General features: G+C 33.6%; 2 protein-coding genes across 2 annotated transcripts; one reads left to right on the top strand and one right to left on the bottom strand.

Moving 5' to 3' along the window:
- Positions 1–13,603: 13,603 nt before the first annotated feature.
- Positions 13,604–15,411, bottom strand: LOC130976354 (stilbene synthase 3-like). Its single transcript, XM_057901204.1, has 2 exons — positions 15,135–15,411; positions 13,604–14,810 (listed from the first exon to the last, which is right to left on the bottom strand). Exons 1-2 carry the CDS (start codon positions 15,310–15,312, stop codon positions 13,819–13,821), a joined length of 1,170 nt encoding a protein of 389 aa, XP_057757187.1. The 5' UTR covers positions 15,313–15,411; the 3' UTR covers positions 13,604–13,818.
- A 2,554-nt stretch (positions 15,412–17,965) lies between these two features.
- On the top strand, positions 17,966–18,619 carry LOC130974653 (protein MAIN-LIKE 1-like). Its single transcript, XM_057899515.1, has one exon. It carries the CDS (start codon positions 17,966–17,968, stop codon positions 18,617–18,619), a length of 654 nt encoding a protein of 217 aa, XP_057755498.1.

Genomic DNA, 18,619 nt, shown 5'->3' with positions numbered 1-18,619 from the left:
TGGTCTTTGATGATAACAGAGCGCACAACCAAGGAATTAAAACTAGAGAGCGATGCTGCTTGTGAGTGACACATTGTCATAGTAATTAATGCTTAAGGGTCCATCTCTTCTTGCTTTTTGGACATGACAAAATTACAAAGGCTTGTCTATCATCATAATTATTGGAACATTACTTCTTAGTTAAAGAAGGGAACATTCATCACTCCAACAAAATTCACATATCGGTATGTTGACATGCATGCCTTTAATCAATGAACTTTACTCAACTTCTTTATTCTGTACCATTTTGTTAAACATAACAGTTACCAATCAGACAAATAGAAATGGGATAAAGGGTCAAGTGTCTATATGTTAGTTAGAACTTAGAAACTCCTCTTCACTTTAACATTCCATTCATCAATCAGATGATAACATGCATGAATGCTGCAAAACATGGAATAGAACGAGGTTCACAATATACACAAAGTATAATCAATAAGTTTCCATATTTTCAATGAACCGGACACAATAAACCAAATACTCTGATAATGCAGCTATCTTAGAAATTACGCAGCAAGAAGAAATAAAAATTGTACAATGACAGGTAAAAGCTTCAAAGAGATTCAACTAAGCAAGTGGTGCGCGAAAATTAAACTCGCACAACTTCGCCGGCAAGTGCATCGGGTCGTCTAAGTAATACCTCAGGTGAGTGAGGGTCGATCTCACGAAGATTGTTGAATTGAGCAAGCAGTAGTTGTCTTGCAGGACTTAGTCAGGCAAATAGAAAAAGAGTTGTTGTTGAATTCGTATAAAACAAGAAAATAAAGAAAAGCAATTAAAGATTGGTAAAGAGATAATATATGGAAGCAGTTAAGGCCTCAGAGATGTTTATCTTTTCGGATTAATACTTCTTACTAACTATTTTAATAATGAATGATTCATTCCATGGCAAACCATAAGTGGTTAAAACCTAATGTCTTAGCGAGTTAATCTCCCCAAATCTTACTAAAACGCCACAGACAAAGTCAATTCTTTCAGATCAGGGGGTGAAGTTCAAAGATCTAGTTTAGTGCCACAGAAACCTTCATTACCCAAAATTGACAGGATTTCATGTCACATATCCCAATCAGCCGCAGGTAACCCTCAGTTTAGGAGGAGTGTTTTCAAGCTTTAGTTTAAGCGAAATAGCTCTGTCGAGAATCACAAGTGCTCATGTAGAATGGAGGTTATACTGTCGTTCCACCCCAGATTCATAGGATTAAGAACGAAAACAACACCTTAAAATAGAATTAAACATTCATTAAAATAGAAGAATAATAATATTAATCCATAGAAATAAACAAAGCTCCTAACCTTAACCAGGAGGTTTAGTTACTCATACTTTACAGAGAAAATAGAATAAACGTAAAAGAAGATCTGAAGTAATATTTCTCCTCTCCTGGGAGGTGTGACTCTCAGGAGGGAGGAAGTCCCTTATTTATAGTAAAAACCTCTCAGACTAAACATAAAAGATGTTAATTTAATTTAAGAATTACAAAAATATAATAAAATAAGTCTAATGAGTGCTAAAATCCACTTTGGGGTCCACTTGGTGAGTGTTTGGGCTGATGCCTAGCATTCAACTTGGGATTCGGGCGTTGAACACGGAGAAGGGGATGAATTTGCTGGCTTCTGATCCCTGGCTGGCGTTGAACGCCCAAGCTTGGGGTTTAATGCCAGTTTTGGCAATCATTCTAGAAAAGAAGTATAGACTATCATATATCGTTGGAAATCTCTGGAAGTTAACTTTTTAACGCCGTTGAGACTGTATCAATTGGATCTCTATAGCTCAAGATATGCTCGTTAGAATGCACGAAGGTTAGGATTGACAGCATCTGCTGTTCTTTTTTTGTCTTTGAACAAGACTTTGCCAAATTCGCCCAAAATTCATCTAAAATCATAAAAATAACAAAACACTCAAAGTAGTATCCAAAGATGAATTTTGCACTAAAAACATAGTAAAACTTAGTAAAATATAACTAAAAACACTATGAAAACAACTAGAAAAAGGGTATAAGATGCTCACGCATCACAACACCAAACTTAAACTGTTGCTTGTCCTCAAGCAACCAAACACAAGATAGGATTAATTAGAAGAGAAAAATACATCAGGTTTTAGAGTTGTCAATAAAGTTGAGTTCCAATTACTGATGGGGCTATTAGCTCTTTATCTTTGAATAGTTTTGACATCTCACTTTTCCTTGGAGCTCAGAAATATTGGCATCCTTTAGAACTAGAATCCGGATGATATTATTGACTCTCTTCTTTAAGTTTTTCTTGATTCTTGAACATAGCTTTTGCTTTCTTTTGGTGCTTTTAACCTTTGAGCCTTGCCGTGACTCTAAGTGTTATTTTTTTCAAGTATTACCACCTGATACATAAACAACAAAAGCACTTAACTGGGGGAACCCTTTGGATTCGAATTTAGCTTTACTAAAATTCCCAGACAGTGGTGCTCAAAGCCTTAAATGTACTCTTTATAGCATTGAATCACGACTTTAAATGTTCAGTCTCAAGATTTACTTGACACCTTTACACCACAAGCATATAGTTAGGGATAGCAACTCTTTTGAGCTTTTTAGGCCAATTTTGACCCTCTTAACCATTGATACTCAAAGCCTTGGACCTTTTTCTTTTGTTCTTTTTCTTTTTATTTTTTTTGCTGCTTCTTTTGCTTCGAGAATCAATCTTTTTTATTTTTCAGAGAATCAATAATACTTCTCTAAATTCCTGTTCCTTAAGAGTCAATATGCCCAACCCCAACATCAAGTATGCTCAGTTAATTCATACATTCCTAAAATAAAGATCAAGCCACCACATCAAAGTAATCAAAATAACTGATAATATAACTCAAGATCTTATGTATTTTACTACTTCTTTTTTTTCAGAAATTTTCTTTTTAAGCTTTAGTGAGTAATGAATGAGACATCTTCTAACCATAAAATTTTTGAAATTGAACTACTAGACTAGAAAGCAAAGAAAATTCTAATAGTGATCATGCAAAAACTAGAATAGGAACAGGAAATAAGATAAAGGAAGGGATAATGAAACTTAACCACCTCAGTTATGGTGGCTACTGATCTTCCATGAAGATGATTTACCTTCCTTGAGTGCCATTGATGATAATATAAATCCAGAGCTCGCTCTGCAACACCAAACTTAAAAAGTTTGCTTGTCCCCAGGCAAAGAAAACTTGGTCCCTTGTTGGCGTTAAACGCCAGGACTACTTGCCTCCTTGCTGGCGCTAAACTCCCAACCTGGCGTTTAGTGCCAGAGCATTCTTGCTCAAGGGCACTCTGTTCTTCCATTCTGAGTTCTTCTGTCCCTGTTCTAAGCACTGTATATGATCACAAACATTAGAAAACCTAGGAAAAACTTTGAAAATTAAGACAAAAAAGAATAGAATAAAAAAAATAAAACTGAGATAAAACTGAAATAAACTAAAAGATACTTATGGTTGGGTTACCTCCCAACAAGCGCTTCTTTAATGTCGTTAGCTTGACACTTGATTATTGAATTTTCTTCCTCTTCTTCTAGTTGGTTAAAAGAAATGACTCCAAGGGAAAAAAGGAGAAGATAAGTGCCCTCGGATTTGATCCTCCTAACAAGCTTTCTTTTATTGTTATCACCTTGATTTTCTTTGCTTGTTAGGGTAGGGGTTGTATTGTTTCTTGCTGGCCTTCTCTTTTTCATAGATATCATCTTTTGTTCCTTGGTCATGATCCCCTTTTCAGTACATTCCTTGATTATCTCTACTACTCTGGATTCAGGATTTGGGTGTTGTGTGATGGGTGGAGTGTACCCTTCATCAGGAACCTCTGGAATTGGTGGTTCAATGAACTCACCTCTATGTAGCTCTCTGCTTCATTGGAGTGTAAATTTCCATAATTGTTTTTCTCCCCTACAACCTTCTTTGTTCGTGCATCTTCTTTTTCTTCCATGTGTGAGGGTAGAGAGTTCTCTAATTCACTGGGGTATGGACTCCTTTGAATGGTTCCCCCACATTCTTTTGTAGGAATTTGCATTGCTTCTCTTGTGAGGGAGTTTGCTTGCTCCTCTGCGCAACACTTGGTAATCACCTCCACATGTCCCTCTACATTTTTGACACTCATTCTCATATCATGTATGCAACTTTGAGCGGCCTCACTTAATTCTTTCATGGTAAGCTTTAAAGCTGATAGTTCTGAATAAGGAGATGATGATTCTTGATATGAATAATAAGATGGTGGCTCTTGATATGAGTAAAAGAAGCATGGTTCTTGGTATGGATAGAGAGATGGTGGTTTTTGGTATGAGTAAACAGGGGATGAGGATGAAAATTTTTGCAAAATTTTCTCTGTTATTTGCTCCAGTTCTTGGCAGGCAAGATCAAAAGATAATGGTTCTTGATATGAACAAGAAGATGATTGTTCTTGATAGATGGAATATGGGACATTGACATCTTTTTGCTCTTGACCTTGCTAACCAAAATTCGAGTAGTTCCTCTATCCACAATAATATGAATCACTTCTTGAATGTGAGTAATAACCCATGTTATCCCTCTCCATAATTGTTCCTCAGCACAAAACACCAAACAAGATTAAATGCACCATGTGGTAAACAGAAAGGCAAGGAAGACATTTTTTTAATTCGAAAATAAATAAAAAAAGTAAAATACTAATTCAAAAATTAAAAAGAATAGCTAGCAATTTCGAAAAAGTTTTAGAAAAATTTAGAAAGAAAGGGGTTTAAAAATTTTTGAAATTTAAAAAGAAAGAAAAGGAAAAATTAAAGAGACACCAAACTTAAAAATAAAATAAGTTAAATCAAACAATTAACTAAGAAGATTTGAAAATAAAAATGGAAGATTTGAATTGAAAATTTTCGAAAATTAGAAAGAAAAGCTCAAATAAAAATTTTGAAATTCAAAATGGAAGAAAGAAAAACTAAAGAAACACCAAACTTAAAAATTGAATTTAAAATAAAGATAAGATAAGATAAGATAACAAAATTTCAAAATCAAGAAAAAGATAAATAAGATAAAGATCAAGAATAAAGAAAGATAAACAAGATATGATTTGAAAATTTAAAAAGAAAATTAATTAAAAAGAAAAAGAAAAGATTTGAAAATTTCGAAATTTAAAAAGAAAAAGGAAATATTAAAAGACACCAAACTTAAAATTTAAAATTAAATCAAAATAAGATAACAAGAAAAATTCAAAAATTAAAAAGGGAAAGACAAACAATATTAATTTTAAAAAAATTTAAAGGAAAAACACCAAAGGAACACCAAACTTAAAAAATTTGAAATGAAATAAGAGATAATAAGTAAAAATTTGAACAAGAAGAAATTAAACAAGATCAATTTTCAAAAATCAGGAAGAACAATAATTAAACAAAAACTACTAAGAAACACCAAACTTAAAACTTTGAAAATAAGAGAAAATTAATAATGAAAATTTTTGAATGAAAAACAGAGAAATAAGTAAACCTCAAAAGTTAGAAACTCAAAAGGAAATACATAGTCAAAAACTGATAAAAGTACCTGATCTAAGTAACAAGACAACTGGTAGTTGTCAATCACGAACAATCGCCAGCAACGGCGCTAAAAACTTAGTGCGCGAAAATTAAACTCGCACAACTTCACCGGCAAGTGCACCGGGTCGTCCAAGTAATACCTCAGGTGAGTGAGGGTCGATCCCACGAGGATTGTTAGATTGAGCAAGCAATAGTTGTCTTTCAAGACTTAGTCAGGCAAATAGAAAAAGAGTTGTTGTTGAATTCGCATAAAATAAGAAAATAAAGAAAAGCAATTAAAGATTGGTAAAGAGATTAGTCACAAAAAAAAAGATTGGTAAAGAGATCATATATGGAAGCAGTTAAGGCCTGAGAGATATTTATCTTTTCGGATTAATACTTCTTACTAACTATTTTAACAATGAATGATTCATTCCATGGCAAACCATAAGTGATTAAAACCTAATGTCTTAGCGAGTTAATCTCGCCAAATCGTACTAAAATGCCACAGACAAGGTCAATTCTATCAGGTCAGGGGGTGAAATTCAGAGATCTAGTTTAGCGCCACAGAAACCTTAATTACCTAAAACTGACAGGATTTCATGTCACATATCCCAATCATCCACAGGTAACCCTCAGTTTAGGAGGAGTGTTTTCAAGCTGTAGCTCAAACAAGATAGCTCTGTCGAGAATCACAAGTGCTAATGTAGAATAAGGGTCATACTGTCGTTCCACCCCAGATTCATAGGATTAAGAAAAAAACACCTTAGAATATAATCAAACATTAATTAAAATAGAAGAGTAATAATATTAATCCCTAGAAATAAGCAGATCTCCTAACCTTAACCAGGAGGTTTAGTTACTTATACTTTACAGAGAAAACAAAATAAACGTAAAAAAAGATCTAAAGTAATGTTTCTCCCCTCCTGGGAGGCGTGATCCTCAGGAGGGAGGAAGTCCCTTATTTATAGTAAAAATCTCTCACACTAAACCTAAAAGATGTTAATTTAATTTAAGAATTACAAAAATAAAATAAGAAAAGCATAAGGAGTGCTAAAATCCACTTTGGGGCCCACTTGGTGAGTGTTTGGGCTGATGCCTAGCGTTCAACTTGGGATATGGGCATTGAAAGTGGAGAAGGGAGTGAATTCGTTGGCTTCTGATCCCTGGCTGGTATTGAACAGCAGTTCTGGGCGTTCAACTTGGGAGGTCAGTCCTTCTTGGGCGTTAAACACCCAAGCTTGGCGTTTAACGCTAGTTTTGGCAGTATTCTGGAAGAGAAGTATAAACTATCATATACCGTTGGAAAGATCTGGAAGTTAGCTTTCTAACTTCATTGAGTTTGCATCAATTGAACTTCTATAACTCAAGATATGCTCGTTGAAATGCACAAAAGTCAGGATTGACAGTATCTGCTATCCTTTCTTCGTCTCTGAATGTCCAAAATTCACCTAAAATCATAAAAATAACACAAAAACTCAAAGTAGCATCCAAAGATGAATTTTTCACTAAAAACATAGTAAAACTTAGTAAAATATAACTAAAAACACTATGAAAATAACTAGAAAAAGGGTTTAAGATACTCACGCATCAGCAAATAAATTTAAAAATATTCCATCAATGCCATTTGGATGTATCAAAGTTATCCTATATAAATTTTGCTGAAATAAAAACTTCTCCTTTTCTAGCAAATTTGTTTAAAATAAAAACCAAGGTGTAAAGCACAAATAACCTACCAGCAACACAAAATATGAAATTTTAAAAGACCAACGTTCAATTGTCACTTGGAAGAGTCAAATACAAAGTGCTAGTTCTTGTAAAAATTGATGTGATTAAATATGTATTCTCTATATCCCATTCATCCTTTGTTTATGAAGCATTATTAGAATTTTAGTCTTCTTAACTCCCACCCTTCCCATATTAACGTCCCCATCAAGAAATTTATTATTTTCTCAACTTCTGCTAATAACGAATCTAAAATCTAGGTTACCAACCCAATAATTCCCAATATACTATATTGTCAACTATCCAACAATACCTAAAACCCCCAGAATATTGTTTGTAACACTTTAATAATACTGATAATAAAGCCAAGTTGTAGTGTTGAGAAGTCGCCAATGCTGAATATTGCTTATAACACTTTAAAAATATTATAGTTTGTATCAGTCTCAATTCCTTCTTATAATTTTTCTTTTCCTAACCATGAGAATGATCAATTCTACATCTCACATAGGCAAAAGATCAAAAGAACAATAATAATAAATCACAATCATCATACTCATAACAAATTACAAAGTTGAAAGAAAATTAACTTTGATCATCAGGTATGCTCTAGAAGCTTCTCTGCTGCCCACAATTTCGCAATTCTTATCAACAGCGAAAACAGAGACACACTTTGGCAATTTCTTTGCGCCGTACTTAGCAACCAACATCGACGAACGGATTGTATGCTACGTCGCCGAAGTTTCGAGAATCACAATCTTGACACCAAACAACGTCGCTTCTTGCACCAGAACCTTCTTCGTTGAAGAGTCTCTAAACACTTTTAGTTTCAAATTGATCTGCATTAAAACAGCACAAATTTAGTTCCCAAAACTCTCTCTAGAATGTATTTTATATACATGCTTCAAAGTTTCAAGCTCAGAAGCAGAACATAGATGGTAGTAGTATACAAAGAGCATAATGGAGATCAGCATGAATACCTTAGCATTTCTTTGTTTTGATCTATCCACGCACCTAAGTCCCTCTTGTTTAATGATTTCAATTCCAAAAATGGGAAGCACGATCCATGACCAATTGACCATTCCTCTTATAATGATAATGACCCTTTTTTTCATTTATTTACTCTAACTATCAATTTCAATACAAAGCACCCATTAAATAAAAAAAGTGGTACCTTCAAATCCCTAACTATAAACAGCAACAATTTACCTCAATTAATAGAAGATATAGACAAATTTTGAATCAAATTTTTGAACCAAGAATGAAAATAAGAAAGAAAGATCAATGTGGAAGAATGAACCAGTGACAGGGGAGAGGCCATGATAGCTTAGATCGGTGCACAGTGGAGGAGGGTGTAACAATGTCATGCACGATCAAGGAGATGGGAAACTTTGACGCCGGTGAGAGAAGCATGGATGGCAGCTACACGACTTAACAACCCACATAGAGGCGCAGGGTGGAGTAGAGGTTAGGGATTTCACAGACCGTAGATGAGGTGGTATAGGTTTCAGGAATTGTGGATGGGAGGCAAAAGCTCGACGCTAGGGAGAGGAGGATGGATCGGCAGCTAGGTTCGACGGTATGTCTTTCGCGCGCTACCAGGCTCACTTTGCGGGTTTCTGCAATTTCAGGTGGAATCAATTACTGGTTATAACATAAAAATGGGAGTTGAAAAATTGACTTATGATAAGATCCTCACTTAGCGGCATTTCATGGTGCAGCCGCTGCTGATGTTGCGGTACACGAAAGGACCCTTCTTCCACAGGCTTGTTTTACGACGGAAAGGAGAAATGCTGGAAATTTTTTGCCGCCACCCTCCGTGTGTCTTGTATTGTTTATTTACTGTAAAATCTTCATTCAACCATCAGACTTCTAAATTTTTTCCTCTTTTCAAATCATTTTCTTATATATTAATAGTTTAATACTATTTCAAAGATTTGGCTCCCATTTCGCATCTACCCCCTTGGATTGCCAATTTTGTGGGCACCAGCAACAACTTGGATCATTTGCCCTATTTCGTGTTCGCCGGGGGAGAAGTTGTTCAGCTATGTCAGGATCATTTCGTGGGCGCCATGCTTGAATTGAAGGCATAACCCATTTTGCGTGTGCAGCAGTTAAAATGGGTATGCGCATTTTGATAACGGTTTTTATCCCCGCGTATTTAGAGAATTAATCTATTTTCTTTATTTATTTAAATAAAAAAGCTATTTTGTGTCTATGTCTTAGTGTCTCAATTTAAAGGTGGAACACAAATTTTTTGTATTTATATCCATCTATATCTTTCCGTGTCCATTAAATTTTTGTCTCATCAAATCCAATGAAGGACGTATATTACCATGTCCATGTCTTAGAGGGACATGGACAGTAACCAAACGCTATCTATATTATATACAGTGGTAGTAAAGCTTCAGTCATGGATCCAATGACTATGATGCATGAATACTAATACAGATATGATACAATATAGAATATACGAATTTTAAATTCTTATAAGATACAAGGACACAATATATAAATAATGATAAATTATAATGATATTTTGATATTTTATTGATATTAAAATATAAATTAATTTTTAATTATAATGCATTTTTTAATTATATAAAATATTTAAAATGTTTTAATAAATAATAATAATATATACTATTTTTAAACTTATTTCAAGAATACATATTAAGAATAAGTTTAAACACGCTAACACGTGATGGTATTTAAGTGTCCAAGTGTGTGTTGAGTAAATTTTTTTTATTTTTTATTAAGACACGGTTTGACACAGAAGATATACATGTCAGATAAGTGTTGTGTTCAAAATGTATCTGACATGCGACACGATAACTTAGCAAAATATCTGCCTTTCACTACAACAAAACAACACTTTTGCAACGTTTTGTTTTTAATGCTCACTAAATATTTTTGCGACGGTTAAAAAAACATCATGGATTTGAGCATCGCCAATTAACATAGTGACAAATTTGGACCACCGTTGGTAAAGAGTGTTGTTAAACTATTTGTGATGGTTTTTGAAGTATAAAACTGTCACTAATTTGTAACACTTATCAATGAGTTTTTTATATTGTATTTCGCGAGTTACAAAATCTTGTGACAATTTTTCTTATATTTTGTGATTATTTTAAACTGTCATGAAATTTTTAGCGACGATTTGAAACCGTTACTAAATTGCTAATTCTTATGACAACTTTTAAGTATATTTAGTGACGATTTTTTTTATTTAAAATCTTCACTAAGTTACTAATTCCTGTAACAGTTTTTTCTGTATTTAGTAACTGTTTTAAACTGTTATAATCTCTCTAACATCAAAATTTTTTTTTATTATAAATAATAATTTATATGTGTCTACCAATAAAATAATAATTTATTTCTATTATCAAAAGTTGAATTCTCTAGAAATGGTATTGTATTTCAATAAAACCAAACTCAATTTCACAAGTTTTACAAAAATAGCAATAATGTATTTCAAAAGTTAAATTCTACAAGTTTTACATAGTCATAATCCATAAGATGTAAATTCAAAAAATTTCAACTTAATCCAAACATGTAAAGCTAGCAATTCAATCATAAAACTCCTTTAAATGTTCGATGGTCTATGTTGTTGAGTTTTATAATTGACAGAAGATGATCTTATCTGTGCCGGTGATTCAAAATCTGTATTCTACAATTAAAAATAAAAAATATTTTAGAGAATAGAAGAATACTTAACAAATCAACAAATGTCAAGAGGCTATAATTACAAACTATAATCATTTTAGAAGATATTGTTGATGATGAAAATTAAGTATGCAAGTCCATAAAATTAAATAATAGTATCCTTATCTTTACCTCAGTAGAAAAATTAGGTAGCAATTGACCTCCTTGACGATTCACAAGAAATTTACTTGTTCCTGTAGCAATTGTACTTATAACTTCAAGTTTTGATATTCAGTTCTTGATGGTTTACTAGTTGTAGCAGATTGCATAAACTCTCTTAAGTGGGATGAAGATCCAATCACCTGAGACGAACATCGAATCTTATATCTCTAATAATATAGTTTGAATTCTCTTTGTCAAATATTTTAATATATATGCTTCATTTTCATAAGTACCCTCACCAGTTTCTTTTTATAAGTCTTTATGGATGATATTTTATAAAATATATAATGATAAGGATAGAGATTTGGAAAAAGAAAAGATGTTTAATCAAAGTATATTTAAAAAATTTGTCTTTGAGAAAAAAAATAAAAATTTAAAAATAGAAAAAAAATAAAATAGAATTGTCAAGATTATCTTAATCACAGTAAAAAATAAAAAAAAATGAAAAAATAGTTTGTTTGGTCAGAAAATCCTACTGAATTTGAATTCAAACTAAAAATTACACATAGTAAAAAAGAGGATAACAAGAGATGTATTTAAAATTTAAATAAAGATCACAAAATAAGTATAGTTATTCTTCTAATAACTTGATACAGTGAATACAATGCGAGATGAGTTCGGTGTATGCAAGGGGAAGAGAAGATAGAGTAGAGGCAGGGGGTGAAAGATGAAAGGTGGCTGGATCTTGAGAAAGTGGGAGAAGTGGTCGCGACATTGCGAATGAAGATGACATGAATATTATTCTTTCTGTAAAATTAATTTTATTATATTCAAGCTTAGCTTGTATAATAATTAATAACGTAATAAAAGTTAGACAACAAAGTAACATTATTATATAATTTTATGGGATACTATGACACGCAATAATATAAAAACTACAAACATAATACTATCAAGCTTTACACTATCATAGCTAATACCTGTTTACTTTATTATATAATTGGAACCTCATACGAAGGTGCTTATCGTTGTTTTTAGATGAAAACGCACACCAAATATATATTGGTATGTGACATGTTGCTCAAAAGAAAATAATTTTTTGGCAAATTATTGATTTTATTAGAATTTTAAAAAATCGATAAGTTTAATAGTGACCATTTTTGTCGTCGATTTTTAATATTATCGATAGTTTAACTGTCGATTTGACCGTCAATTTTAATGATATTTTTTTGTAGTGTCCAACCCTAGTTTTCACCTGCATTTTGTTTGCAATACCTTGAAAAATGGAAGAAATTGGGGGTCGTTGGTCGAAGAAAGAAAAATAAAATAATATTAAATGTAGAGTCTAAATAATAATAATAATAATAATAATAATAATAATAATAATAATGATGATGATGATGAAAATGATGATGATGATGAAAGTTTGTTAATGGCGCAAAGAATGAGAATTGAATCTGTAACCTTCTTTTAGAACTTATTTGTTTTTGTTTTTTACTGAATTAAGAATTTTATTTGCCGTTGAGTCTGTCGAATTAGAGAATATTATGAGAAAAAAAATTCACCTGTAAATCAAATTGATTTCTCAAAATTTTATTGAATCAAACAAGTACATCAAATTTGCTAATGTGAACTACATTAATTTCAACACCAATTTTCGCTTGCAGTTTGTTTGCAATACGTACCTGGAAAAATAATGGACGAAATTGGAGGTAGTTTATGAAGAAAGAAAAATAACATAATATTAATTGTGGAGTCTAAATAATAATAATAATAACACATGTGTGGCTTCATATCACTACTAAAAAAATATTATTTTTATTGGTCATTTATTTGTTTTTAGTGACAATAAATTAAATATAAATAGCTTTATTTTCTCTCGTTATTTTATAAAAAGAAGAGTAAATTAATTATAATAGCCTTATTAAGAGATACTTTCTATTAAGTACCAATTACGATCCAAATCGGATCATGATATCGTTAGTCTCTCTAAATTTGATTACGATATATATATATATATACCAATTCATATTTCATAAAATTTAAAAAGTAAACCATTTTTGTTTTTTTATTTCTTTTCATACACTAGTTAGCAGTCTCATTACCATCTTTGCCTCTATATCATTAGTAGTGTTGCTGCCATCAACCGCCGCTAATTTTGAAAAAAATTGCCGCAAAGACGCGTCTATCTTGTAGTGCCTACCATAGCCACTAGCAGCAACAACAACCATCAATAACAATAATGTCTTCCAAATTGAAGACAACATCGTCCGATCTGCGAATCTGCGGCTTTGCAATAACTAGGATGACAAAATGCAAAATGAGTTCGGTGTATGTAAGGGTAAGAGAAGATGGGGTAGAGGCAGGGGGTTGGAGGGTAACTATATGGGATATTACGGCACACAATAATATAAAAGTTGCAAACATAATACTATCAAGTCTTATACTATCATAGCTAATATTTTTTTACTTTATTATAAATGGAACCTCATACGAAGGTACTTATAATTGTTTTTAGATGAAAATGCAAGCCAAATGTATATTGGTATGTGACATCATGTTGCTCAAAAGAAAAGAATTTGATTTATACTTTACTAACAGTTACAAATTTTGATGTTGAATCTTCTCATAAACAAATAACTATAGACAACTTTGTCTAAGTTTTCTCTCAATTAATATATGGGCCAATCATCAAGACCTTATTTTGGAGAAAAAAAAACTATTAAAAAATAACATAATCATATATTTGCAGAGATAGATATATAATTAAGTGTATCAGATGGTCACACTACGAAGAACAACGGTTTCAATGGTGAGACCAGGACCAAAGCCAAAAAGCACACCCCAATCAAGTCCTTCGCCGGTGGTTTTAAGTCCTTCTTCAAGAGACTTCTTTCTCATCAAATCCATGATGAAGAACACACATGCACTTGACATATTACCATAATTGCTAAGCACATCTCTAGTAGCTTTCATTTTTTCTGGTTTCAAGTTCACCTTCTGTTCAACCTGGTCCAAAATTGCACGTCCACCAGGGTGTGCAATCCAAAATATTGAGTTATAATCAGATATACCTAATGGATCAAAAGCTTTACTGAGTGCGTCGTTGATATTTTGCGAAATAATATCAGGAACACTCTTGTTAAGATAGAATGTAAGTCCAACTTCACGAAGGAGACCACCGATAGCTCCATGGCTGCCAGGGACAAGTTTTTGATCGGTCGAAACAATCTCAAAGAGAGGCTTCTCAACCTCTGGCACAGGATCAGAACCAATGATAATTGCAGCAGCTCCATCTGCAAACAATGCTTGTCCTACAAGACTATCCATGTCTGTCTCACTAGGACCACGAAAAGTGACTGCGGTATTCTCAGAACAAACAATAAGAACACGAGCATCCTTGTTGTTTTCAGCCAAGTCCTTAGCCAAACGAAGAACAGTGCCACCAGCGAAGCAGCCTTGGTGGTACATCATGTACCTCTTGACGCATGGGTCGAGTCCTAAGAGTACGATGAGTTCATAATCAACGCCAGGCAACGCAACACCGCTAGTGGTGCAGAAGATCAAATGTGTGATTTTAGACATTGGCTGTCCCCATTCTTTGATGGCCTTGGTTGCAGCCTCTTTTCCAACTCTTGGTACCTCCCTAATCATCATATCTTCCCTTGCATCCAACGATGGTGCCTTGTATGCACACATGTTAGGATTCTCTTTCAGTATCTCTTCCGTTAAGTACATATGTCTGTTCTTGATCTGTGTTCTTTCACCTGAAATAATAATTTGTAATTCACATCCATCATTACCTTTGATAGAGTCTAGAAAATGAAATATATAGCAATGATGTTATTCTTAAGTTATTTTCATAGTGACTTAAATCTTTAACTACCATTTGAAGATATAATTTATCCAAATTTGTAATTATAAAAGTAATGTTATTATTGAGTAGTTATTACTATTAATATCAAACGGTGAATATGATATGTTGTATAATATGTTAATTTTGCATTTTAATTAATATAAAAGTAAAATGATAATTTTTTTTAATAGATATTAAATAAAATAAAGTTAAAATACTTAATAAAAATACATACAAATGCGCTGAAATTTCTTCTTAAGATCAGTCATGTGCTCGCTATTGGTTACTCTGAAATAGTAATCAGCATATGTATTCTGATCAACACAATTTGATGGATTTGCTGTACCAATTGCCAATACAGTTGCAGGGCCTTCTGCTCTTTGAACGTTGCGGATCTCACTCACAGACACCATCTTTTCTTAGATGTGTTTTTTGGATAACAAAGCTTCGCTATGTTGTTTGGGATAGCAAAGCTTATTAGCTATGTGTTTGGTGAAGAATTAGGCACGGAGAGGGGGGATATTTATATGCATCAGATTAGGGGCATAAGTGGAATTAAATGGAGGAATTATTGGAACATATATATAAAAAGTGCTCAACAACTCAAAGTATAGTAAACTCGTAATAATGTTCATGGATTCAAACCGTCAGCAGATGTATTCTGACTTCTTCGTTGTTTTATTGTTTTACTTTGACTATCATTGATTGTTTTATATATGTGACGGCTATTTGAACAGATGCAGTAAGCAGTTGGACATCACGTGCTTCGTTAGTACCATTTATCCATGTCATGCTGAAATCTCTTCGAAGCAAAAATGTTTGTGTTTATTTATTAATTAACTAACTAGTACTTATTGTATATTCGTAAGTGATGTATGTTATCATTTTATATATAATTTTCATTATTCAAGTTTATAAGTTGTGAATTGCAATAGTTTTTTTATGAAAATTTCGATTGATAAAATGATGAGAGAGTGACCAGTAATAAAAATTATATATAGTACGTAGTAGTATATAAAATAATATAATTAATTATATTATTGTTTAACTTGTTCAAGCAAGACTAATTAATTAAGACCAGAGATATTTATGGTGGTAAACTCCAGTGTCATCCACCATACTCCTCACACACCCAGTCAAAGTAGTATACATCGTTTTGAATGTTAAAATTTTTATAAAAATATAACAATACAATTATGTGTCTTTTAAAAATTATTTTTTATTCAGTTTTTAAAAGAGAAAAAATAAAAATAAATAACTTTTTTAATTTTTTGAATAATCGTTATCATAAAAGTAGATATAAAAAGTTAAAATAATATATTATTAAATTCGAAGATAGACTAAAGACTAAAATTTAAAGAAAAAGTAATATTTCTAAAATAATAAGATCACTTAACTATAAATATACAATAATTAATTAAATACCACTAGTTAATAAGTAACACACAAACATTTTTAATTCGAGAGATTTAATTTCAACATGACATGGATATAATGTTAATAATAAGCACGTGTGCTCAGCTACCTACTGCATGCACCTAGCATATGCCCAAAACTACGATATTCCTAACAAACGCCAAACGGAATCAAAGTTGATTGCCATTACAAAATACGGATAAGTAGACAAAAAATCAAAATTTTTTTATTTAGCATTTATTAATTGTCGCAACAATTAATGAATATTAAATAAGACAAGTTATATCTGATTTTGAATGATTTTTTTTTGTTACCAAATATTTAAAAAAAAAATAAAGTAGAGAAATAAAAATACTACTATATTCTACCAAACACAAAATAAAAATAAAGGGTAAAAAACCTAATTAAACCACAATAAGAATGGTGTAATGTAATTACGCCAAACTGAAAATTGTTTCAGCAATAAGCCAGACTCAATTTTTATGTAATTCGAACCAGGACGGTTCGAACTAGAAACATGAATAAATCAAACCAGGGTGGTTCGAATTAGGGAGGTGGAGATTTCAACGTAATTCGAACCAAGGTGGTTCGAACTCCAATCCCACGTAATTCGAACTAGGCTAGTTCGAACTACGGCCAAGTTTGCGTTGCATATAATTCGAACCAAGCTGGTTCGAATTACCCTTGGAGAGATCCTTCATAAATCGAACCAAGGTTGTTCGAATTACCATTGATTCGGCTATATAAGGAGTTCGAATCACCCTCATTCGAACTATTATTCCTCCCCCCTACCCCACAAAATCTCAAAGAAAACGACCGAGATTCTCTCCGAATAATAGCTGAACGGAATACTCTGCTCATGGGGGACGATCCGGCACGGTTATATCGCTTGGACGGAGTCGCTCATATAGCCGGGGTCATCAACGAGGAGGTTAGTACGGAAATATTTTTTATTCTAGCGGTATTTGTGCCTTAGTGGTTTTGCATGTGGGTTAGATGGTGGTTTATGTTAGTGGTTTATGTAGGTGGTTTATGTTAGTGGTTTATGTTAGTGGTTTATGTAGGTGGTTTATGTTAGTGGTTTATGTTAGTGGTTTAAGTTAGCGGTTTAAGTTAGTGGTTTATGCTAGTGGTTTAAGTTAGTGGTTTCTGTTGGTGGTTTATGTAGGTGGTTTATGTTAGTGGTTTATGTTAGTGGTTTAAGTTAGCGGTTTATGCTAGTGGTTTAAGTTAGTGGTTTCTGTTGGTGGTTTATGTTGGTGGTTTGTGTTAGCGGTTTTTGCGAGTGGTTTATGCAAACGGTTTATGTTAGTGGTTTAGGGTAGGTGATTTCCGTTAGTGGTTTTATGTTGGTGATTTGTTTGACTTTTTTTATGCTAGTTGTTTTACCGTAGCTCTTTTACGTAAACCGGTTTAGTTAAGCTGTTTCTTGTTAGTGGATCTCGTTAGGCTGGTTTATTTTTGCGGTTTATTTGTGCGGTCTATGGATTTGTTTTCCAGTCGCTTATCTTTCAAGTAATGTTATGCGGTCTTATTTAGCAGAATGGTATGTTGATGATTTATCGTGCTGCTTATGGTTGTGGTTGGTTTTTAAGCCGGTTCTAACTGTGCGGTTCATTTTGTGAGCAGCCCCAGCGATGCATTAGGAGCATGCGGCGGCAGCAGGGCATGCGACTTGATGACAGATACGTTCCGTACTTGCAGATGGCAGGTCTATACCATCTTGCAAGGCTGAACGACCGATGGTTCCGGCTAGACGAGGCCCTTGTCAGTGCATTCGTAGAGCGATGGCGTCCCGAGACGCACACGTTCCACATGCCGTTCGGAGAGTGCACCATCACACTCCAGGACGTGGCATACCAGCTGGGTTTGCCAGTGGACGGCCGTTACGTAAGCGGGTGCTTGTCCGAGTTCCATATATACATCGAGGGTGGCCGTCCAGCCTGGGTCTGGTTCCAGGAGTTGCTCGGAGTTATACCTCCTCCCAGCCAGGTTCAGAAGTACGCAGTGAACTGCAGCTGGTTTCAGAAGACTTTCGGGGAGTGCCCTGAGGATGCAGATGATGAGACTGTGCGCCGATATGCCCGTGCGTACATCATGATGTTGTTGGGCACGCAGCTGTTTGCGGACAAGTCAGGGAACCGGATTCACATCAGATGGCTTCCATACGTAGCGAGGCTGGAGGAGCTGGGTACCTACAGCTGGGGTTCTGCCGCACTGGCTTGGTTGTACCGGTGCATGTGCCGAGTGGCGAACAGACATGTCGTCAAGTTAGCGGGCCCGCTTCAGCTACTCCAGTCTTAG

This window comes from Arachis stenosperma, chromosome 4, assembly GCF_014773155.1.
Source record: "Arachis stenosperma cultivar V10309 chromosome 4, arast.V10309.gnm1.PFL2, whole genome shotgun sequence".
In the NCBI taxonomy this organism is placed as follows: Eukaryota; Viridiplantae; Streptophyta; class Magnoliopsida; order Fabales; family Fabaceae; genus Arachis; species Arachis stenosperma.
The sequence above is the reverse complement of the archived record's forward strand: the minus strand, read 5'-3'. Positions and strand labels throughout refer to the sequence as shown.